At 44.6% G+C, this 21,281-nt stretch overlaps 1 protein-coding gene across 2 annotated transcripts in view; it reads left to right on the forward strand.

Annotated features, from left to right (window-relative positions):
• The window catches only part of LOC126242629 (facilitated trehalose transporter Tret1-2 homolog), a 284,620-nt gene that overhangs the window by 226,578 nt on the left and 36,761 nt on the right, over positions 1-21,281 (forward strand). For both annotated transcript variants that reach the window (XM_049948104.1, XM_049948103.1), the window contains exon 5: positions 9,121-9,251. In XM_049948104.1, coding sequence (XP_049804061.1) covers positions 9,121-9,251 — 131 coding nt within the window. The remainder of the gene's footprint in view (positions 1-9,120; positions 9,252-21,281) is intronic.

The raw sequence follows: 21,281 nt of genomic DNA on the forward strand, positions 1-21,281 counted from the left end.
AAACGCTTTCCTTGCCATTGCCAGTCTACATTTTATATCCTCTCTACTTCGACCATCATCAGTTATTTTGCTCCCCAAATAGCAAAACTCCTTTACTACTTTAAGTGTCTCATTTCCTAATCTAATATCCTCAACATCACCCGACTTAATTCGACTACATTCCATTATCCTCGTTTTGCTCTTGTTGATGTTCATCTTATATCCTCCCTTCAAGACACACTGGAGATAGGACGTTCATATTCACAGGACATGTACATCAGTATGTTCTGCAAAAACGGTTAGCATTTAAGTCACCTCGGTTCACCATGCAGTTTCGCCAAGCAGTTACAGGCTTGTTCCAAGCGTGGTAGTATCGACGTGTATAAGGCGCGAATAGCGTCCTGTGGTATAGCCACCCCTGCTGCATTCATCTGGCTCCAAAGTTCATCTGTGGTGGTTGGTACTGGGTCACAGTGCTGCACCTGTCGTCTCACCATATCCCACACATCTTCGATTGGTGACAAGTCTGGTGATCTGGCAGGCCAGGATAAAAGGCTGACATCCTGTGACACCAAGAAGGCACGTGTTCGTGCAGCAACGTGTGGCCGTGCATTGTCTTACTGAAAAATGGCGTCTGGGGTGTTGTGCAGAAAGGGTATGGCTACGGGGCGCAGTATGTCGTTCACATAGGTGACACTGGTCACAGTGCCCTGGGCACGCACCGACTGTGATTTGTGGCTGTACCCAGTAGCGTCCTGTACCATAAGGCCTTGCGTTGGTGCCGGCCGGTATGGCCGTGCGGTTCTAGATGCTACAGTCTGGAGCCGGGCGACCGCTGCGGTCGCAGTTTCGAATCCTGCCTCGGGCATGGATGTGTGTGATATCCTTAGGTTAGTTAGGTTTAATTAGTTCTAAGTTCTAGGCGGCTGATGACCTCAGAAGTTAAGTCGCATAGTGCTCAGAGCCATTTGAACCATTTTGAACCTTGCGTTGGTGCTGCATATCATGTGCGAATGCAGTCACTGTGATGTCACGCCCCCTGTGTGGGGCGAACCAAAAGGCGGCCATCATTGCCAAACAAACAGAACCTCGTTTCATCCGATACATCTACGTCTACATTTACATGGATACTCTGCAAATCACATTTAAGTGCGTGGCAGAGGGTGCATCGAACCACCTTCACAATTGTCTATTATTCCAATTTCGCATAGCGCGCGGAAAGAATCAACACCTATATATTTCCGTATGAGCTCCGATTTCGCTTTTTTTATCGTGGTGATCGTTTCTCCCTATGTAGATACGTGTCAACAAAATATTTTCACATTCGGAGGAGAAAGTTGGTGATTGGAATTTCATGAGAAGATTCCGTCGCAATGAAAACCGCCTTTCTTTTAGTGATGTCCAGCCCAAATCCTGTATCATTTCAGTGACACTCTCTCCCATATTTCCCGATAATAGAAAACGTGCTCCCCTTCTTTGAACTTTTTCGATGTACTCCGTCGGTCCTATCTGGTAAGGATCGCACACCACGCAGCAGTATTCTAAAAGAGGACGGCAAGCGTAGTGTAGGCAGTTTCCTTAGTAGGTTTGTTACATTTTCAAAGTGTCCTGCCAATACAACGCAGTCTTTGGTTAGCCTTCCCCACAACATTTTCTGTGTGTTCCTTCCAATTTAAGTCGTTCGCAATTGTAATACCTAGTTATTTAGCTGAATTTACGACTTTTAGATTAGACTGATTTATCGTGTAACCGAAGTTTAACGAATTCCTTTTAGCACTCACGTGGACGACCTCACACTATTCGTTATTTAGGGTCAACTGCCACTTTTCGCACCATTCACATATCTTTTCTAAATCGTTTTGCAATTTGTTTGATCTTCTGATGACTTTATTGGTCGATAAACGTCAGCGTCATGTTCAAACAACCTAAGACGGCTGTTCAGATTGTCTCCCAAATCATCTATATAAATAAGTAACAGCAAAGGGTCTGTAACACTACTCTGGGGAACGCCAGAAATCACTTCTGTTTTACTCGATGACTTTTCGTCAATTACTGCGAACTGTGACCTCTCTGACAGAAAATCACAAATCCAGTCACATAACTGAGACGATATTCCATAAGCACGCAGTTTCACTACGAGCCGCTTGTGTGGTACAGTGTCAAAAGCCTTCCGGAAATCAGAAACACGGAGTCGATCTGAAATCCCTTGTCAGTAGCACTCAACACTTCATGTGAAAGAAGAGCTAGTTGTGTTTCACAGGAACAATGTTTTCTAAAACCATGTTGGCTGTGTGTCAATAGACAGTTTATTTCAAGGTAATTCATAATGTTTGAACACAATATACACTCCTGGAAACTGAAATAAGAACACCGTGAATTCATTGTCCCAGGAAGGGGAAACTTTATTGACACATTCCTGGGGTCAGATACATCACATGATCACACTGACAGAACCACAGGCACATAGACACAGAAAACAGAGCATGCACAATGTCGGCACTAGTACAGTGTATATCCACCTTTCGCAGCAATGCAGGCTGCTATTCTCCCATGGAGACGATCGTAGAGATGCTGGATGTAGTCCTGTGGAACGGCTTGCCATGCCATTTCCACCTGGCGCCTCAGTTGGACCAGCGTTCGTGCTGGACGTGCAGACCGCGTGAGACGACGCTTCATCCAGTCCCAAACATGCTCAATGGGAGACAGATCCGGAGATCTTGCTGGCCAGGGTAGTTGACTTACACCTTCTAGAGCACGTTGGGTGGCACGGGATACATGCGGACGTGCATTGTCCTGTTGGAACAGCAAGTTCCCTTGCCGGTCTAGGAATGGTAGAACGATGGGTTCGATGACGGTTTGGATGTACCGTGCACTATTCAGTGTCCCCTCGACGATCACCAGTGGTGTACGGCCAGTGTAGGAGATCGCTCCCCACACCATGATGCCGGGTGTTGGCCCTGTGTGCCTCGGTCGTATGCAGTCCTGATTGTGGCGCTCACCTGCACGGCGCCAAACACGCATACGACCATCATTGGCACCAAGGCAGAAGCGACTCTCATCGCTGAAGACGACACGTCTCCATTCGTCCCTCCATTCACGCCTGTCGCGACACCACTGGAGGCGGGCTGCACGATGTTGGGGCGTGAGCGGAAGACGGCCTAACGGTGTGCGGGACCGTAGCCCAGCTTCATGGAGACGGTTGCGAATGGTCCTCGCCGATACCCCAGGAGCAACAGTGTCCCTAATTTGCTGGGAAGTGGCGGTGCGGTCCCCTACGGCACTGCGTAGGATCCTACGGTCTTGGCGAGCATCCGTGCGTCGCTGCGGTCCGGTCCCAGGTCGACGGGCACGTGCACCTTCCGCCGACCACTGGCGACAACATCGATGTACTGTGGAGACCTCACGCCCCACGTGTTGAGCAATTCGGCGGTACGTCCACCCGGCCTCCCGCATGCCCACTATACGCCCTCGCTCAAAGTCCGTCAACTGCACATACGGTTCACGTCCACGCTGTCGCGGCATGCTACCAGTGTTAAAGACTGCGATGGAGCTCCGTATGCCACGGCAAACTGGCTGACACTGACGGCGGCGGTGCACAAATGCTGCGCAGCTAGCGCCATTCGACGGCCAACACCGCGGTTCCTGGTGTGTCCGCTGTGCCGTGCGTGTGATCATTGCTTGTACAGCCCTCTCGCAGTGTCCGGAGCAAGTATGGTGGGTCTGACACACCGGTGTCAATGTGTTCTTTTTTCCATTTCCAGGAGTGTATGTTCCAAAATCCTGCTGCATATCAAGGTTAACGATGTAGGCTTGTAATTTAGTGGATGCCTCCTAACACATTTCTTGAATATTGGTATGATCTGGGTAACTTTCCAGTCTTTGGGTACGGTTCTTTCGTCGAGCGAACGGTTGTATATGATTGCTAAGTATGGAGCTAAAGCATCAGCATACTCGGAAAGGAACCTAATAGGTATACAGCCTGGACCAGACTGATGCCATTCTTGTCCACAGTGGCGTCGTTCCATACACCATTGCTGTCTAGCATGTTTCTGCACGTCCGTTAATGTTAGCCAGAGAAGCGGACGATGCGTACATAGCTCATGGCGTAATAAACGGTGACGGACTCTCATTTCTGATAGTAAGATGTGTTGCACTGTTGTACGAAAGCCGAGGAGGAGGCAGATCTGTCCTACAATGCCATCTGGGTGAGGTATCGATCTTCTCAAGGGGTGGTGTGGATGGTGAGCTCTGACCCATCTCGTTGTGCTCTACGGCCTTCCGTGAACCGTTGTGCACGCACCCGTTCTACTGCCGTAACACTTCGTCCCACACGGGCAGCAATTGCTCGGATAGGTGTATCACATTCTCTCATACCAATAATGCGCCCTCTTTCAAACTCACGGATTTAACGGTACGGTTCGCGCGTAAGTCTGCGAGGCATCCTGCACGTCTGCTCAAGTAACAATAATCCATTACCTTCGGTTTACAGCGACGACGAGAGACACAGGCACATTTTACGTGTAGGTAGCGTTGCGCCTCGATATCGGTGTTGACCTTGAACATGGGTCAAACGCTAGTCATTTCTGCAGAACATTGTAATGTACATGTCTTGTGAATATTAACGTCCAATCTCTAATCGTTCAAGGTGTTCTGTTTTTTTTTCTTGGTCATGAGCGTACTATCGGAGCAGCGACGCTGTTTGATTGCATTGTCATTCTCACTGCAGGTTAGTTTATTACAAGCATTTCAAGTCGTTTGACTTGTGGGAATGAAATCTGGTAGAGACATCAAAACCGAAGAAGCGCAGATCAGAGCTACGGGAGAACAACTTCGTGTGTTTATTTTATAGCAGGCAGCACAATGTGTTTCAGCGCTGGAATCGAGCCGTCGCGTGCGCGAGGAAAACCTGACCGTAACGGTCGGTGAATCAGGCTCCTCACAGGAACGATAAGGGTAGCCGGTCTTTGTCTTGTGATAGGAGCTGGTTCCGAGCCGGTATCGTGCTTAAGTCACACTGAAAACAATACACAGGGACCATGTTAGACGATGCACGCGCGTCACTCTGAAACGTGGTCCTAAAGGAAAGACACGGGGACCGATGGCGATACATCGCCTTATAAGTTTTATTCAAACAAGACGCAGACTCAGGCGGAGCAAGGAAGTAACAAGGAATATCGAGCGCTAAAAGGGTGTGAAGTAGGTACAATACACTGCAGATATCCGTGCTAATTTTCTTATCGCGAAAGAAAGTTACGAATTAACCACACAAAATAAAAATTGCCAAGTGATTGAGTGTGGTCGTTTTTCAAGATGAACTGTACTCACATTTGTCACACGCACACACAGTTCTTCGTGGAGGACAGTGTAGCATGTTAGGCCGCCTAAATATTTACCAGGCCCTATGCAGACGCTGTCTCATTCGAAGACATTGCTTTCACGGATGTTTGATGGATAAGAGCGCGTTCCCGCTACTCCACATATAAAGACTCCCGTACTGTCACTCTGCCAGCTAAGCCCAGACTCGGCCCTGTTGTCAGGTACCTGTTGTTGTTGTTATTGTGGCCTTCAGGCCGAAGACTGTTTCAACGTAGCTCTCCGCGCTACCCTGTCCTGTGCACACCTCTTCGTCTCCAAACATCTGGCTCAAACTACATGCATTCGAAGCTGCTTACTGTATTCATATCTTGGTCTCCCCTCTCTCCCTCAGTTATCGTACTGAAAATTCCTTGATGCTAATAATGTGTGCTACGAACCGATCCCTTCATATGGTCAAGCTGTGCCATAAGTTTCCTTTCTCCCCAGTTCTTTTCAGTACCTCCTCATCAGTAATTCGATCTACCCATATAATCCTCATCGTTCTTGGGTAGCACCACATTTCAAAAGCTTCTACTCTCTTCTTGTCTAAACTGATTATCGTCCACGTTCCACTTCCATACAAGGCTACACTCCATAAAGGCTTTCAATAAAGATTTTCTAGCATACTGGATACTCAAACATCCATCTTTTTCAGAAATGCTTTTCTTCATACTTCCCTACTTCACTCATCACCAATTATTTTGCTGCCCAAATAAGAAAAATCGTCTAAGTTACTGTTTTTAGTGCCTCATTTCCTACTTCAATACCCTCAGCATCGCCTGATTTAATTCGACTACTTCCATTATGATGGCTCTCGATCTTCCACCATAACCCAGTCAATCAACATGCGGTACCAAATATGAGGTAGCCAAGGAGGTGGAAACGTGGGTTCTACTATGCCAAGACTGCTTGGTAGCTACAACAGGAAAAACAATTAATTAGCAGGAGTACAAGATAAGAAAGTATTTATTACTTAACTTTGCTGTAGTCCATGATCAGTTAGTTGACAATTATAGAAGACGCGACTAGACTAAGTGTCTGTAGAATGACATAATTTACAAGTCACAAATCTTGCAGTGACGAATTAATCTCTCGTAATCTTGAATGTGGAATCCGGTGAATTTGAAAACTAACTTAGAACTGGGCTACAAAGACTTGATGGCAGCAATGAGTGAGCTGCAGACGATGACTGACTAACATCGGCGCTGGCTGACCACTGAGCACGGCTACGAACTGTAGACTGGCACAACTGCACCACACTCCTGCTACACATGAAGTGGCCTAGCGGCGAGCATAAGTACTGCGACTGGCTGTGTACTCTTTGTCTAACATAGCCGTTCTTCTGTTCCGTTTTCGAGAGGATCGCATCTGGCGGATCGATCTCTCATGCGGTGGTGTGGTTGTGTGACTGACGACATCACATATTACCCTTGTTTTATTTTTATTTCTGTATACATTACAATCTCTTTCGGAGGCACTGTCCATTCCGTTCAATACCACATACAAGTCCCTATCCGTATCTGACCTGCAATGTCATCGCCAAGTCTCGAAGTTTTTATTTCTCATACATGAACTTTATTTACCTCTCCAAAATTCTCGTTGATTTCCTTCACAACTTGCCCACTGTACAGACTGAACAACTTCGAGGATAGGCTATACCCCTGTCTCACCCCATTCTCAACTATGGCTTCCCTTGGACGTCGTTCGACTCGTACAACTGCCGTCTGCGTTCTGTACAAGTTGTAAATAATCGTTCACTCCCCTATTTTTCGTTGCTACTTTCAAAATTTAAAAAAGTTTAAATGTGTGTTTGCCACTCTTCAAGTTATGTAAATTGAACAAACAGTTGCCCGCCCGGTTGGCCGTGCGGTCTAACGCATGGCTTTCCGGGTGGGAAGGAGCGAGGAATCGTTAGCGCTAGGATTTCAAAGGGCACGTGGCGCTAGGTGAGAGTGTGGGACGGCTGGGAGGCGTGCCGAGGTAGTCTGCGCAACTGCGATAAATACTGTGTCCTGATGGCACAGTGGTTGATCCAACTATCTAGTAAGTAGGTGGTCCCGGATTCGAATTCTGGACCGGCACACATTTTCGCGCGTCGTCGCTGATTCCGCGTAAAGTCCCGACATCAATAGTGCCTTCCTTTTCTTTCCTTTCTGCCTCCTCCACCTTCAGTTTACATATGTTATGTTATGTTAACCGGGGACCTAGAAACGACGGACAGGATCCGTCCCCGCCGCAGCCGCAGTGGTCCGCAACCCCACGACAAATACCTCAGTCCACTCCACCCCTCCGCCGCCCACACCGAACCCAGGGTTATTGTGCTGTTCGGCCCCCGGTGGACCCCCCAGGGAACGTCTCACACCAGACGAGTGTAACCCCTACGTTTGCATGGTAGAGTAATGGTGGTGTATGCGTACGTGGAGAACTTGTTTGCGCAGCAATCGCTGACCTAATGTAGCTGAGGCGGAGTAAGGAGAACCAGCCCGCATTTGCCGAGGCAGATGGAAAACCACGTAAAAACCATCCACAGACTGGCCGGCTCACCGGACCTCCACACAAATCCGCCGGGCGGATTCGTGCCGGGGACACGTGCCCTTAGCTCTAGGATTTCACCGGGAACAAGTCCCGCCCATTCACCCCCCTCCATGCCTATCCGTAGTGTAAGGCCCTCCCCGGGGGTGAACCGGTGGTGAATGGGCGGGACTTGTTTCGGTGGGGGTGAGTGGGCGGGACTTGTTCCCGGTGAAATCCTAGAGCTAACGATTCCTCCTAGCGCCACCTACCCGCAGTCCCTGTCAATGTTCTCCGTGCTCGCTACTTGAGAGTTCCAGAGGAGTTCGGACGTAACTGTGCATCCGCAATGAAGTCATGGATTCATTGCCCATCGAGGCGACTCAGCTATATGAAAGCGTGGTCTCTGTTCTTTCGGACTTGTCCGAAAGATGAAACAACACACGGAATCCACAACTGTCGTAAATACATTTTGTAATCTGAAGGTGGGGGGGGGGGGTAAGAAAAGAAAGGGATCGGCTGGTAGGCATGCCGAGATAGTCCATGCAACTGTGATAAACGCTTTGTCCGGGTGGCACAGTGGTCAATGCAACTGCCTACTAAGTAGGAGATCCACGGTTCGAGTCCCGCTCTGGCACATATTTTCGCTCGTCACCGCTCATTCTGCATCAAGTTCAAATGCAGCTGACATCAATAGTCCCTTTCCTTTCCTTTCTCCCCCATCCACTTTCAATTTACGTAATATGTATCACAGCTACAGATTCAACATAGGGTCTGTTCTTTCGGATGTATCCAGTAGAACATACACCAGACGTTCATATAATTCTTCAAGTTATCTCTAAGACAAGTCATAGGCTCAGTATTCCCTCACGTTTACTACATTTCTCCAGACCTCGAACTGATCTTCCCCAAGGTCAGCCTCTACTAGCTTTTCCATTTTTCTGTAAATGATACGTTTCATTATTTTGCAAGCACGGCTTATTAAACTGATAGTTCAGTAGTATTCACGTCTGTTAGCACTAGCCGTCTTACAGTCTGAGGGTATTTCGCCTGTCTCACAGGTCTTGCTCTCTTTGTTAATTAAGAATTATATGATATTAAATGTTTTTGTATGTAGCTTTTTACGGCATTCTAAAAATTCATCGAAGCGACCACTGACGTTTAGACGTCGACGACGATGAAATCGAAATCATTGTCGATGATCTGCCAACATAGCACGTACCTACCTACTGCAGGCGCAGAGCGTCTGAGACAGCGTTTTATGATTTTCCACAGGTGGCGACCCAGCCGCCTCCCCGGAGCCACCAATGGCGCTCAGGGCGGTCAAGTCAGACGGCGGCGGCGTCAGCAGCGGCGTCTTCACTCTCAGTGACGACACGCCGCCTCCGTACAACGGCACGCAACAGGTACGCCACCTCTTCTGTCTCTACATCTTCATCTACATGGATGCTCTGCAAATCACATTTAAGTTCCTGGCAGAGGTTTCATCGAACCATCTTCACAATTCTCTATTATTCCAATCTCGTATAGTGTGCAGAAAGAACCAACACCTATATCTTTCCGTACGAGCTCTGATTTCCCTTATTTTATCGTGGCGATCGTTTCTCCCTATGTAGGTCGGTGTCAACAAAATATTTTCGCATTCGGAGGAGAAGGTTGGTGATTGGAATTTCGTGAGAAGAATCCGTCGCAACGAAAAACGCCTTTATTTTAATGATGTCCAGCCCAAATCTTGTATCATTTCTGTGACTCTCTCTCCGATATTTCGCGATAATGCAAAACGTGCTGCCTTTCTTTGAACTTTTTCGATGTACTCCGTCAGTCCTATCTGGTAAAGATCGCACGCCGCACAGCAGTATTCTAAATGTGGATGGACAAGTGTAGTGTAGGCAGTCTCCTTAGTAGATCTGTTACATTTTCATAGTGTCCTGCCAATAAAACGCAGTCTTTGGTTAGCCTTCCCCACAACGTTTTCTATGAGTTCCTTCCAATTTAAGTTGTTCGTAACTGTAATACCTAGGTATTTAATTGAATTTATGGCTTTTAGATTAGACTGATTTATCATGTAACCGAAGTTTAACGAATTCCTCTTAGCACTCACGTGGATGACCTCACACTTTTCGTTATTTAGGGTCAACTTCCAATTTTCACACAGTTCAAATACCTTTTCTAAATCGTTTTGCAGTTTGTTTTGATTTTCTGGTGACTTTATTATTCGATAAACGTCAGCGTCATCTGCAAACAACCTAAGATGGCTGCTCAGATTGTCTCCCAAATCGTTTATATAGATAAGGAACAGCAAAGGGCCTGTAATACTACCTTGGGGAACGCCAGAAGTCACTAATGTTTTATTCGACACGAGTCCTATCGTGCCCTGTTTAAAAGTAGATGAAATTTCTGTTTCAGTACGCCGAAATCCCGCGCTGTCGCTTCCCCATCCACCTGCGAGCTAGCGCCGTGGTCGGCCATATAAACTGGTATCCGAAACTTAAAACAAGCAAACAAACACCGTCCAAACCGACTGGCCGTTATGCCATCCTCAGACCTAAGGCGTCACTGGATGCAGATATGGAGGGGCATATGGTCAGCACAGTGTTCTTCCGGCTGTTGTCAGTTTTCGTGGCTGGTGCCGCTACTTCTCAGTCAAGTAGCTCCTCAATTGGCTTCATCCCGCTTGCCAACAGCACTCGGCAGACTCGGACGGTGGCCCAGCCTGACAGTGCTTAACTTCTGTGATCTGACGGGAACCAGCGTAGTGTTATTACTGTGGCAAGGTTGTTGGCGTGCAAAACTTAAGGGCGAAAGTAACTTTTGTATGACGTGTCATTGGCAAGTAACATAGCTCGATGAAGCTTGGGCCGTGCACAGAAAAAACTGCTACATTGCAGTATAAAAGGTAATAAAAGAAATACGCAATGAGATGAACAGAAATTACATTTTATTGAAAGACAATAATTATACAGAAGTCACTGTGATTTATTATGGTCTCCTTGACATTACAACAGACTAGACTTGATACTTAAGAGGGCATGTGATCACGACAGATGGCAGTGGATGCTCTGCAATGCCCTCCCATGCTGGCCACAAGTTTGGTAAAGAGTTCTTTTGGCAGGACTTTCCATTACACCACCAGCTGCTGGATTGTCGTTGGCTCATGTGGACGTCCTGCGATACATCTCTGCAGTGCATTCCATGTGTTCTCGATGGGGGATTTTAGTCAGGGGAATGCGGAGACCAGTCCATTCGCTGAATATTTGAAGTTCCAACAGCTCCTCCACGTGCGTTGTTTGACGTGGTTATGCATGTCGTCATCCATAAAAATGAAGTCATTGCTGAATGCACCCCTGAAAAGACGCACGTGGGTGAGAAGTACAATAACACTGAGTGGTAACTATGCTGTGTTCAAAGAGCTGAAGGTCACTTCGCCTGTGCAACATTATGGCTCCCCACACCATAACACCTGGACATCCAAAACTATCATTTTCACACTGTTCCTGGGTGCATTACCTGTTCCCACTCGTTGCCATTTGACCGCATGTCCAGCATTGCTGAACATGATCGTTTTGGTGGGTCAGCGTGGGTAGGCGTAATGCTGCATTGGAGTAGTGACCTCCAAATCTATGAACACCATACACTCACCAGTCAACTTCACTGTGACGCTGTACTCCTTGCCCATGTGCGTCTTATCAGGGGTGCATTCGACAATGACTTGATTTTTATGAATGACAACGTGCAACTACATCGAAAGGCGCAGGTGGAGGAACTCGGAACTGGAGGATATTCATAACAATGAATTAAGGATGGGTCCGCTGCCTACAGCAGTTAGACTGGGATGAGGTGTACCGTGAACCTGATGCCAATTTAAAATATAATTTATTTCATGACATTTTTGTAAATGCATTTGAAAACTGCTTCCCCAAGAAAATAGTTAAATTTACTCGTAAGAAACCTTGTAACAAACCATGGCTTACTAAGGGTATAAAAATATCTTGTAACCGGAAAAGGGAAATGTATCTGACAGCAAGAAAGAGTAGTGACCCAGAAACTATCAAAAATTATAAAAACTACTGTGTTATATTAAGAAAAGTTATTAAAAAATCCAGGAGTATGTGTATCATGTCTGAAATCAGCAACTCTGATATTAAAATTAAAACATTTTGGAATATTATTAAAAGAGAAACAGGTCAACCAAGAGCAGAGGAAGACAGTATTACCATCAAATTGAATGAAAACTTTACGAACAAAAAGTCAGAAGTTGAAAATATTTTTAATAATCATTTTCTAAATGTTGTGGATATAGTAGGATCCAGGTGTTCATTAGAAGATGCTAGGCTGTTAATGGAAGAGGCCATACCTATGCAATTTGATACAATTGAAATCTCACCCACTTCTCCCTCTGAAATTAGGAAAATAATAAACTTGCTTAAAAGCAAAAACTCACATGGAATTGATGGCATTTCCAGCAAAATACTAAAAGCTTGTTCTCAACAGATAAGTAAGATTCTCAGCCACCTGTGTAATAGCTCTCTGGAACAGGGCATTTTCCCTGATAGACTGAAATATGCTATTGTTATACCTTTGCATAAAAAGGGGGATAGATCTGATGTCAACAATTACCGTCCAATCTCCCTTCTAACAGCTTTATCCAAAATTTTTGAGAAAGTAATGTATTCAAGAGTAGCTGCACATATCTGTAAAAATGAAGTACTAACAAAATGTCAGTTTGGTTTTCAGAAAGGTTTTTCAACAGAAAATGCCATATATGCTTTCACCAGTCAAATTTTGAATGATCTGAATAACCGAACACCACCCATTGGGATTTTTTGTGATCTCTCAAAGGCTTTTGATTGTGTAAATCATGAAATTCTGCTAGACAAGCTCAAGTATTGTGGCATGAGTGGGACAGTGCACAAATGGTTTAATTCGTACCTAACTGGAAGAGTGCAGAAAGTTGAAATAAGTAGTTCTCGTAACATGCAAAGATCAGCACATTCCTCAAACTGGGGAACTATCAAGAATGGGGTTCCACAAGGGTCAGTCTTGGGTCCTTTGTTGTTCTTATTATATATTAATGACTTGCCATTCTATATTCATGAAGAGGCAAAGTTAGTTCTCTTTGCTGATGATACAAGTATAGTAATCACACCTGACAAACAAGAATTAACTGATGAAATTGTCAATACTGTCTTTCAGAAAATTACTAAGTGGTTCCTTGTAAACGGACTCTCACTGAATTTTGATAACACACAGTACATACAGTTCTGTACAGTGAATGGTATGACGCCATTAATAAATATAGACCTTAATCAGAAGCATATAGCTAAGGTAGAATATTGCAAATTTTTAGGTGTGTCCATTGATGAGAGATTAAATTGGAAGAAACACATTGATGATCTGCTGAAACGTTTGAGTTCAGCTACTTATGCAATAAGGGTCATTGCAAATTTTGGTGATAAACATCTTAGTAAATTAGCTTACTACGCCTATTTTCACTCATTGCTTTCATATGGCATCATATTTTGGGGTAATTCATCACTGACGAATAAAGTATTTATTGCACAAAAGCGTGTAATCAGAATAATAGCTGGAGTCCACCCAAGATCATCCTGCAGACATTTATTTAAGGATCTAGGGATATTCACAGTAGCTTCTCAGTATATATACTCTCTTATGAAATTTGTTATTAACAACCAAACCCAATTCAAAAGTAATAGCAGTGTGCATAACTACAATACTAGGAGAAAGGATGATCTTCACTATTCAAGATTAAATCTAACTTTGGCACAGAAAGGGGTGAATTATACTGGCACTAAAGTCTTTGGTCACTTACCAAATAGTATCAAAAGTCCGACAGATAACCAACAAGTATTTAAGAAGAAATTAAAAGAATTTCTGAATGACAACTCCTTCTACTCCATAGAGGAATTTTTAGATATAAATTAAGAAAAAAAATATTAAAAAATAAATAAAAAAATAAAAATAAAAAATAAAGAAAAACAAAAAAACACAATAAAATAAAGTTGTTATATTAACTTAAGTATGTTGTTAAATTAACCTAATTATGTCATATATTGGAAAATTCGACTCGTTCCACATCATTACGAAATATCGTATTCATGATCCGTGGAACTAGTATTAATCTAATCTAATCTAAACAAATTAATATTTTGTTTAATGACCACAGTTGTGGCATCCTAAATGGGTTTTTTATTATTTTCCCGAAATACATACATACAGGTTATTTTTAGGTTAAATTGTATGTGTGCTTTATCTTTTATTTTACATAGTGTGTTCTGTGACTCCCAACCAAAATCAACCACAGGTCGAAATTAGCACACCATATCATCTCCTAACATGAAGGATGTTAGAAAGTCATCTGTATTGAATTGTTTGTTTGCTATCCAATGTTTAAAATGTTTGTTCTGGTAAAGTTCGTTACATATGTCTGTGTTTCGCCTTACCATTGTAGAATTTTGCTAGTCCTTGGCTGTGACAAGTTTGTTTTTCTAAAACAAAGGTGTTTTTGTGTAGCTGAGCTGAAAATGAGGGCATTGGTAAAAAATTTTGAATCTGTTCCGTTGTTTCCATTCTCTGTGTGTGTATGTGTGTGTTTTATTTTGTATTGTCTGGTAACTCGTTTACAGTGTTGAATAGTGTTTTATTACATAGTACTGTTTGGTCACTGATAACTTTTTTACCCTGTGTGATAGCTTTTTGGATGTGGTAATTTTCTTCTGTTGTTAAAAATTGGTACAGTTGGTTACTGTGTTTTAGGATTTGTAGGTCTGTTTCTATACCACTGGGGTGGTAGTTAGTTTTTATGAGGTGGTCTGCAAATGTGGACTGTGTGCTGTCACTTTTCAGAGCTTTTAAATGTTCTGAGTATCTTATCCTGAAATTTCTACCTGTCTCTCCGACGTATACTGAATCACAGTCTTTACAGGTTAGCTGGTACACGCCTCCTTTGTTGAATTTGTCTTTGATGGTGACAGATATCTTTAATCTTTTCCACAGACTGTTGACTGTTTTATGCGCCACATTTATACCTTGTTTACTCATAATGTTTCCCGTTCGGTGTGTTGTTTTGATGCCAAATGTCAGGGTGTGCCATGTTTTCTTGTTGCTTGTGGTTTCGGCGAACGGATTAGCCTGCCAGTTACCCCGACTTAAATCCAACGACCACGTGTGGGATGCATTGGGGAGGGGGGGGGGGGGGAGTATTGCAGCAAGTCCACATGCAGCAACGACCATCCACCAGTTGTGAACTGCACTGGTGCAGCAGAACTCATCAGTCTCATGGCAGCTTGGGAGCACGTTGCAGAACATTCACTGCCGTCGATGGTGATCACAAACCCTGTTAAGAACCGTGTCGTTCCTTTTGTAAAGGCCAGGAGATTATTATGAATTGTGATAATTTTAGTGTAATTATTCTTTGAATCAAAGTCTCATTTCTGTTCGTTTCACTGCGCATTTCTTTCAGGTACCTTTTGTGCAGTGCTGTTGCAGTTCTTTCTATGTATGGTACAAGTTTCATCGAGCTACACTGCTTGACAGAAACACATCATGTGAAAGTTACTTTCGTCCTTAGTGTATAACTGTACGGACAGGTTACCCCTAGGCTGCAAGAACGCCTTCATAGTACTGCTATTGCTGATATGTCCCAGCGAGAGCTACTGTTTAGAAATGGTATTTAGCTGTACTAACTCCTGAGCTGATGTCGGTCTAGTGTCGCCAAATTCCCTATCTGATCAAAAATATCCAGACAATTATTAGTGGACATTAATTTGGGTGTGTCCACATTTCAGCCTTATAACGGCTTCGTCTCTGCTGGCGACACTTTCAATGAGGCGTCTGAACTTCTATTGAGGATTGGCAGCTCATTCTTCCTCAAGAACCGAAACCATACGAGGTAGTGATGTAGTCTGGAGGGAAATCGATGTTGTAACTCATCCTGAAGGTGTTCCGTTGGTTTCAAGTTGGGACTCTGGGCAGGCCAGTCCATTTCAAGAATGTTATTGTCCACAAGCCATTGCCTCAGGGTTGCTGCTTTTGGACACGGTGCATTGCCATGCTGATACAAGCAATCATCATCTCCGTATGGTCCCTTTGCTGTACATAGTACAAAATGCTTTAAATGTGTTAATATCCTCATGAATTCAGCGTTTTCCCAAGCACAATAAGGGGACCACACCCCATCGACGAAAAAAACCTCCGTATCATAGGACTACCTCCTTTGTACTTCACTGTTGGCACTACACATGATGGCTAGTAACTTTCTCCAAGCATTCGCGAAATCCATCCTTGCATCGGATTTTCATAGGATAAAGGATTATTCATCACTTCAATTTTCTCGTTTCCAGTCATCCAAAAATTCCAGTGGTGCTGCTGTTTACACCACCACAAGCGCCATTTAGCACTGACTATAGAAATGTGTGACTTGTGACGGGTTTCTCTCCGTGAACCACAGATCATGCCGAAATGGGGAGGCTTGTGTGCTTTAGTGATACAGATAGCTATGCCTTAGATGCCACCACAATGGAGAGAACAGGCTAACTTTTGCTTCCTGAAGAGGGGCAGCAGCCTTTTCAGGAGTTGCAACGGCAACACTCAGCGTGATCGACCGATTTGGCCTTGTAACGTTAGCCAACAACAATTGTTGTACTGTTACTGGAAATGAGTGAGAGCAGTGGAAATCACAGTTGTCATTTTTTCCCCTGAGGGAATACAGGTCTACTGTATGGCCTAATGATGATGGCATTTTCTTGAGAAAAATATTCCGGACGCAAAATATTCCCCAACTTGGATCTCCATTTGGGGACAACTCAGGAGGAAGTCGTCATCAAGAAAAACAAAACTGGCGTCCTACGGGTCGGAGCTTGGAATTTTAGATCCCCGAATCAGGTAGATAGGTTAGAGAATTTAAAGAAGAAAATGGATAGTAGTTTGAAGACAAATACAGTGAGAATTAGTGAAGTTTGGCGGTAGGGTGAATAGGACTTCTGGTCAGATCAGTAAAGGATTATCAATACAAAATCAAATAGGGGTAATGCCGGAGTAGGTTTAATAATGAATAAAAAATGGGAATGCGGATAAACCACTACGAACAGCATAGTGTACACATTATTGTACCCAAGATAGACATGAAGCCAATACTCACCGCAGTAGTATAAGTTTGCATGCCAACTAACTCTGAAGATGATAATGAGATTGAAAGAATGTATGAGAAGATAAAAGTAATTATTGGCTCTAAGCACTATGCGACCTAACATCTGAGGTCCCCTAGACTTAGAATTACTTAAACCTAACTATCCTATGGACATCACACACATCCATGCCCGAGGCAGGATTCGAACCTTCGTCCGTAGCATCAGCGCGATTCCGGACTGAAGCGCCTAGAACCGCTCGGCCACAGCGGCCAGCAATAGTAATTATTCGGATACTTAAGTATGAAGAAGATTTAATTATGATGGAGGACTGGATTTCGGTAATAGATAAAGGAAATGAAGTGAAATAATGTGAGAATATGGACTGGGGGGGGGGGGGAATGAAAGAGAAATCCATTTGCTAGAATTTTGCATAGAGCTTAATTAAACCATCACTCACACTTTGACAATCCTGAAAGAAGACTGTGTACATGGAAGAAACAATCACCAACTCTAGAAGCAATCGGGTGAGATATTTGAAGATAGGTGAGATGAGGTGGCATTGATGACGGTGGGCACTGGGCAGAGACATCTGTGTAGTTCTCGGGTCGTCGAGCAGATGCGCAAAACTATAGACCTATATCTCTGACGTCGATCTGTTGTAGAATTTTAGAACATGTTTTTTGCTCGAGTATCATGTCGTTTTTGGAAACCCAGAATCTACTATGTAGGAATCAACATGGATTCCGGAAACAGCGATCGTGTGAGACCCAACTCGCTTTATTTGTTCATGAGACCCAGAAAATATTAGATACAGGCTCCCAGGTAGATGCTATTTTTCTTGACTTCCGGAAGGCGTTCGATACAGTTCCGCACTGTCGCCTGATAAACAAAGTAAGAGCCTACGGAATATCAGACCAGCTGTGTGGCTGGATTGAAGAGTTGTTAGCAAACAGAACACAGCATGTTGTCATCAATGAAGAGACGTCTACAGACGTTAAAGTAACCTCTGGCGTGCCACAGGGGAGTGTTATGGGACCATTGCTTTTCACAATATATATAAATGACCTAGTAGATAGTGTCGGAGTTCCATGCGGCTTTTCGCGGATGATGCTGTAGTATACAGAGAAGTTGCAGCATTAGAAAATTGTAGCGAAATGCAGGAAGATCTGCAGCGGATAGGCACTTGGTGCAGGGAGTGGCAACTGTCACTTAACATAGACAAATGTAATGTATTGCGAATACATAGAAAGAAGGATCCTTTATTGTATGATTATATGATAGCGGAACAAACACTGGTAGCAGTTACTTCTGTAAAATATCTGGGAGTATGCGTGCGGAACGATTTGAAGTGGAATGATCATATAAAATTAATTGTTGGTAAGGCGGGTACCAGGTTGAGATTCATTGGGAGAGTGCTTAGAAAATGTAGTCCATCAACAAAGGAGGTGGCTTACAAAACACTCGTTCGACCTATACTTGAGTATTGCTCATCAGTGTGGGATCCGTACCAGATCGGGTTGACGGAGGAGATAGAGAAGATCCAAAGAAGAGCGGCGCGTTTCGTCACAGGGTTATTTGGTAACCGTGATAGCGTTACGGAGATGTTTAATAAACTCAAGTGGCAGACTCTGCAAGAGAAGCGCTCTGCATCGCGGTGTAGCTTGCTCGCCAGGTTTCGAGAGGGTGCGTTTCTGGATGAGGTATCGAATATATTGCTTCCCCCTACTTATACCTCCCGAGGAGATCACGAATGTAAAATTAGAGAGATTCGAGCGCGCACGGAGGGTTTCAGACAGTCGTTCTTCCCGCGAACCTTACGCGACTGGAACAGGAAAGGGAGGTAATGACAGTGGCACGTAAAGTGCCCTCCGCCACACACCGTCGGGTGGCTTGCGGAGTGTAAATGTAGATGTAGATGTAGATCATTCGTATGGCATACACATGCAGTACATTCATACAATGTAATGAATGTCACTGCACAAAACAAAAATTAATCGTCTAAATAGTAATATTTGTGCTTATATCCCATTCCCCTGCAACAGCCTTGCCACGGATATACCGGTTCCCGTCAGATCACCGAAGTTAAGCGCTGTCGGGCGTGGCCGGTACTTTGATGGGTGACCATCCGGGCTGCAGTGCGCTGTTGCCATTTTTCGGGGTGCACTCAGCCTCGTGATGCCAATTGAGGACCTACTCGACCGAACAGTAGCGGCTCCAGTCAAAGAAAACCATTGTAACAACCGGGAGAGCGGTGTACTGACCACACGCCCCTCCTATCCGCATCCTTATCTGAGGATGTCACGGCGGTCGGATGGTCCCGATGGGCCACTTGTGACCTGAAGACGGAGTGCTTATTCCATTCCACCGCTGTGGCACTGGCATTCATAAAATCTTTCCACGTGCCCTTATAGCATGGTATGTTGCATTCCTCTCTCATACGTCTGACAGATTGATTCAGTGCACCACAGTCACAACTCGGAGACTCCACAATACATTTGTAGAGTGAGTTGGAACACCGAACACGTCCAGTACGGATTCTATTTGATTTGACCCACAGTTACCTGTCATGTTCGACACCCACAATATCACAGTTATACTTCTAGAACCATTCGTGTTCTTGGTAATTCCCGATGTGCTGGCAGTTACTTGTAGCCAACTCTTTAGCATGCGGTAGTAGTGGGTGTCTTGAACGGAGCCTATTTTTTCGTAAGACAGCTATATCGTGATGAATGGGCAGTTCCTTCTCTTGTATATTTTGGTAATCTCCAAGCAATGTCTCAGTTCTGTGAGTCTGTGTTTGATAAATATTGCTTAGCAGGGGAATCCAATAGACAGGAGATGGTCTGATTGTACCAATAATCATGAGCATCGTGTTGTTGAGCTGTGCGTCGATGAGGCTGTTGTTACAAGTATTACACCACACTGAAGCACAATACTCTGCAGCCGAAAAAATCCAGTGCAAGAGCAGACGTATACAACGTCTCCGTTGAAACCAGGCCGGCCACTGTGGCCAGGCAGTTCTAGGCGCTTCAGTCCGGAACCACGCGGCTGCTACGGTCGCAGGTTCGAATTCTGCCTCGGGCATGGATGTGTGTGATGTCCTTAGGTTAGTTAGGTTTACGTAGTTCTAAGTCGAGGGGACTGATGACCTCAGATATTAATTCCCATTGTACTTAGAACCATTTGAACCATTTTTTGAAACCACCCCCGGGTTGTGCCACACAGCCTCTGGATGATGTTGTTGCGATTTTTTACCTTGGCTGATGTGTTTTGCAGATGTTTTTAAGGAGCTGGAGTATGGTGGAGTGTGATGTCAAGATATTTCGTTCTTGTTGTGACAGACAATATTGCCATCAAACTGCACCTTGTGCTGTTGTTAAGGTGAAACACCCAAACTGGTACGGGACTTCAGTCTCCATTTTTTGAAATATGAGTTACGGGTGCCACATAAATCTTCTGACCAATGTGAACTTAAGTAGCGATGAGTTTTACTCTACTGGATAGAGCTGCTACGTTTCACGACAGCTATCAATGCGTTGGTATGACAGGCATGTGATAATGATGGCTCGTGTCTTTTTAATGTTGAACACTAGTCACCATTTTTCTGCCCAGTCAGTGAGGTTCTCGACCGTCCTCTGAAGCCAGCAACCCGCCAGACGTGTGGGGTCATTGTTGGTGTAGAGCACTGTGTTATTAGCATACAACACCAGCTGTACACGTGGAGTCTGTGGTAGGTCTGCTGTGTACAGAATATGTAGCATGGGATCAAGTAGGATGGGATCAACTATGGGGCCGTGTGGAAAGCCAGCCGGCATCGAGGAGAGATAACCATTCCCAGATCTCGTGTTGAATGTGTGGTCCTGGAGGTAGTTCTGTGTCAATCTCATGTATGACATACGTGGTGCGACAATAAAGTAATGAGACTGATTTTCTTTGCAAGATGTGGCAACACTGCAGGCTTGCGTAGGCACAATATCTTTGACTTTGGTCTATAAGCTGCTTCTAGTCCAAGTGGCACATCGATGCAACTGCTCAGTCGTGAGTTGTGCTGTAATAAGTTAACACGTGTTTGTGTCTCGCGTCACAGAACTGGAACCGCATAATATTGCGCAACGGTATGTCATTTCTTTTTGCGTTAAATTGGGTGAAAACGCGACGACAACTTACGGTAAGCTTCAGAAGGCTTTTGGAGAGGAGGTTATGTCATGAGCTCAGGTTTTTCGTTAGCATAAAATGTTTAGTGAAGGCAGAACGAATGTTGAAGATGAAGACTGCAGTGGACGATCATCA

Source organism: Schistocerca nitens, chromosome 1, assembly GCF_023898315.1.
Source record: "Schistocerca nitens isolate TAMUIC-IGC-003100 chromosome 1, iqSchNite1.1, whole genome shotgun sequence".
NCBI classification, from domain to species: Eukaryota; Metazoa; Arthropoda; class Insecta; order Orthoptera; family Acrididae; genus Schistocerca; species Schistocerca nitens.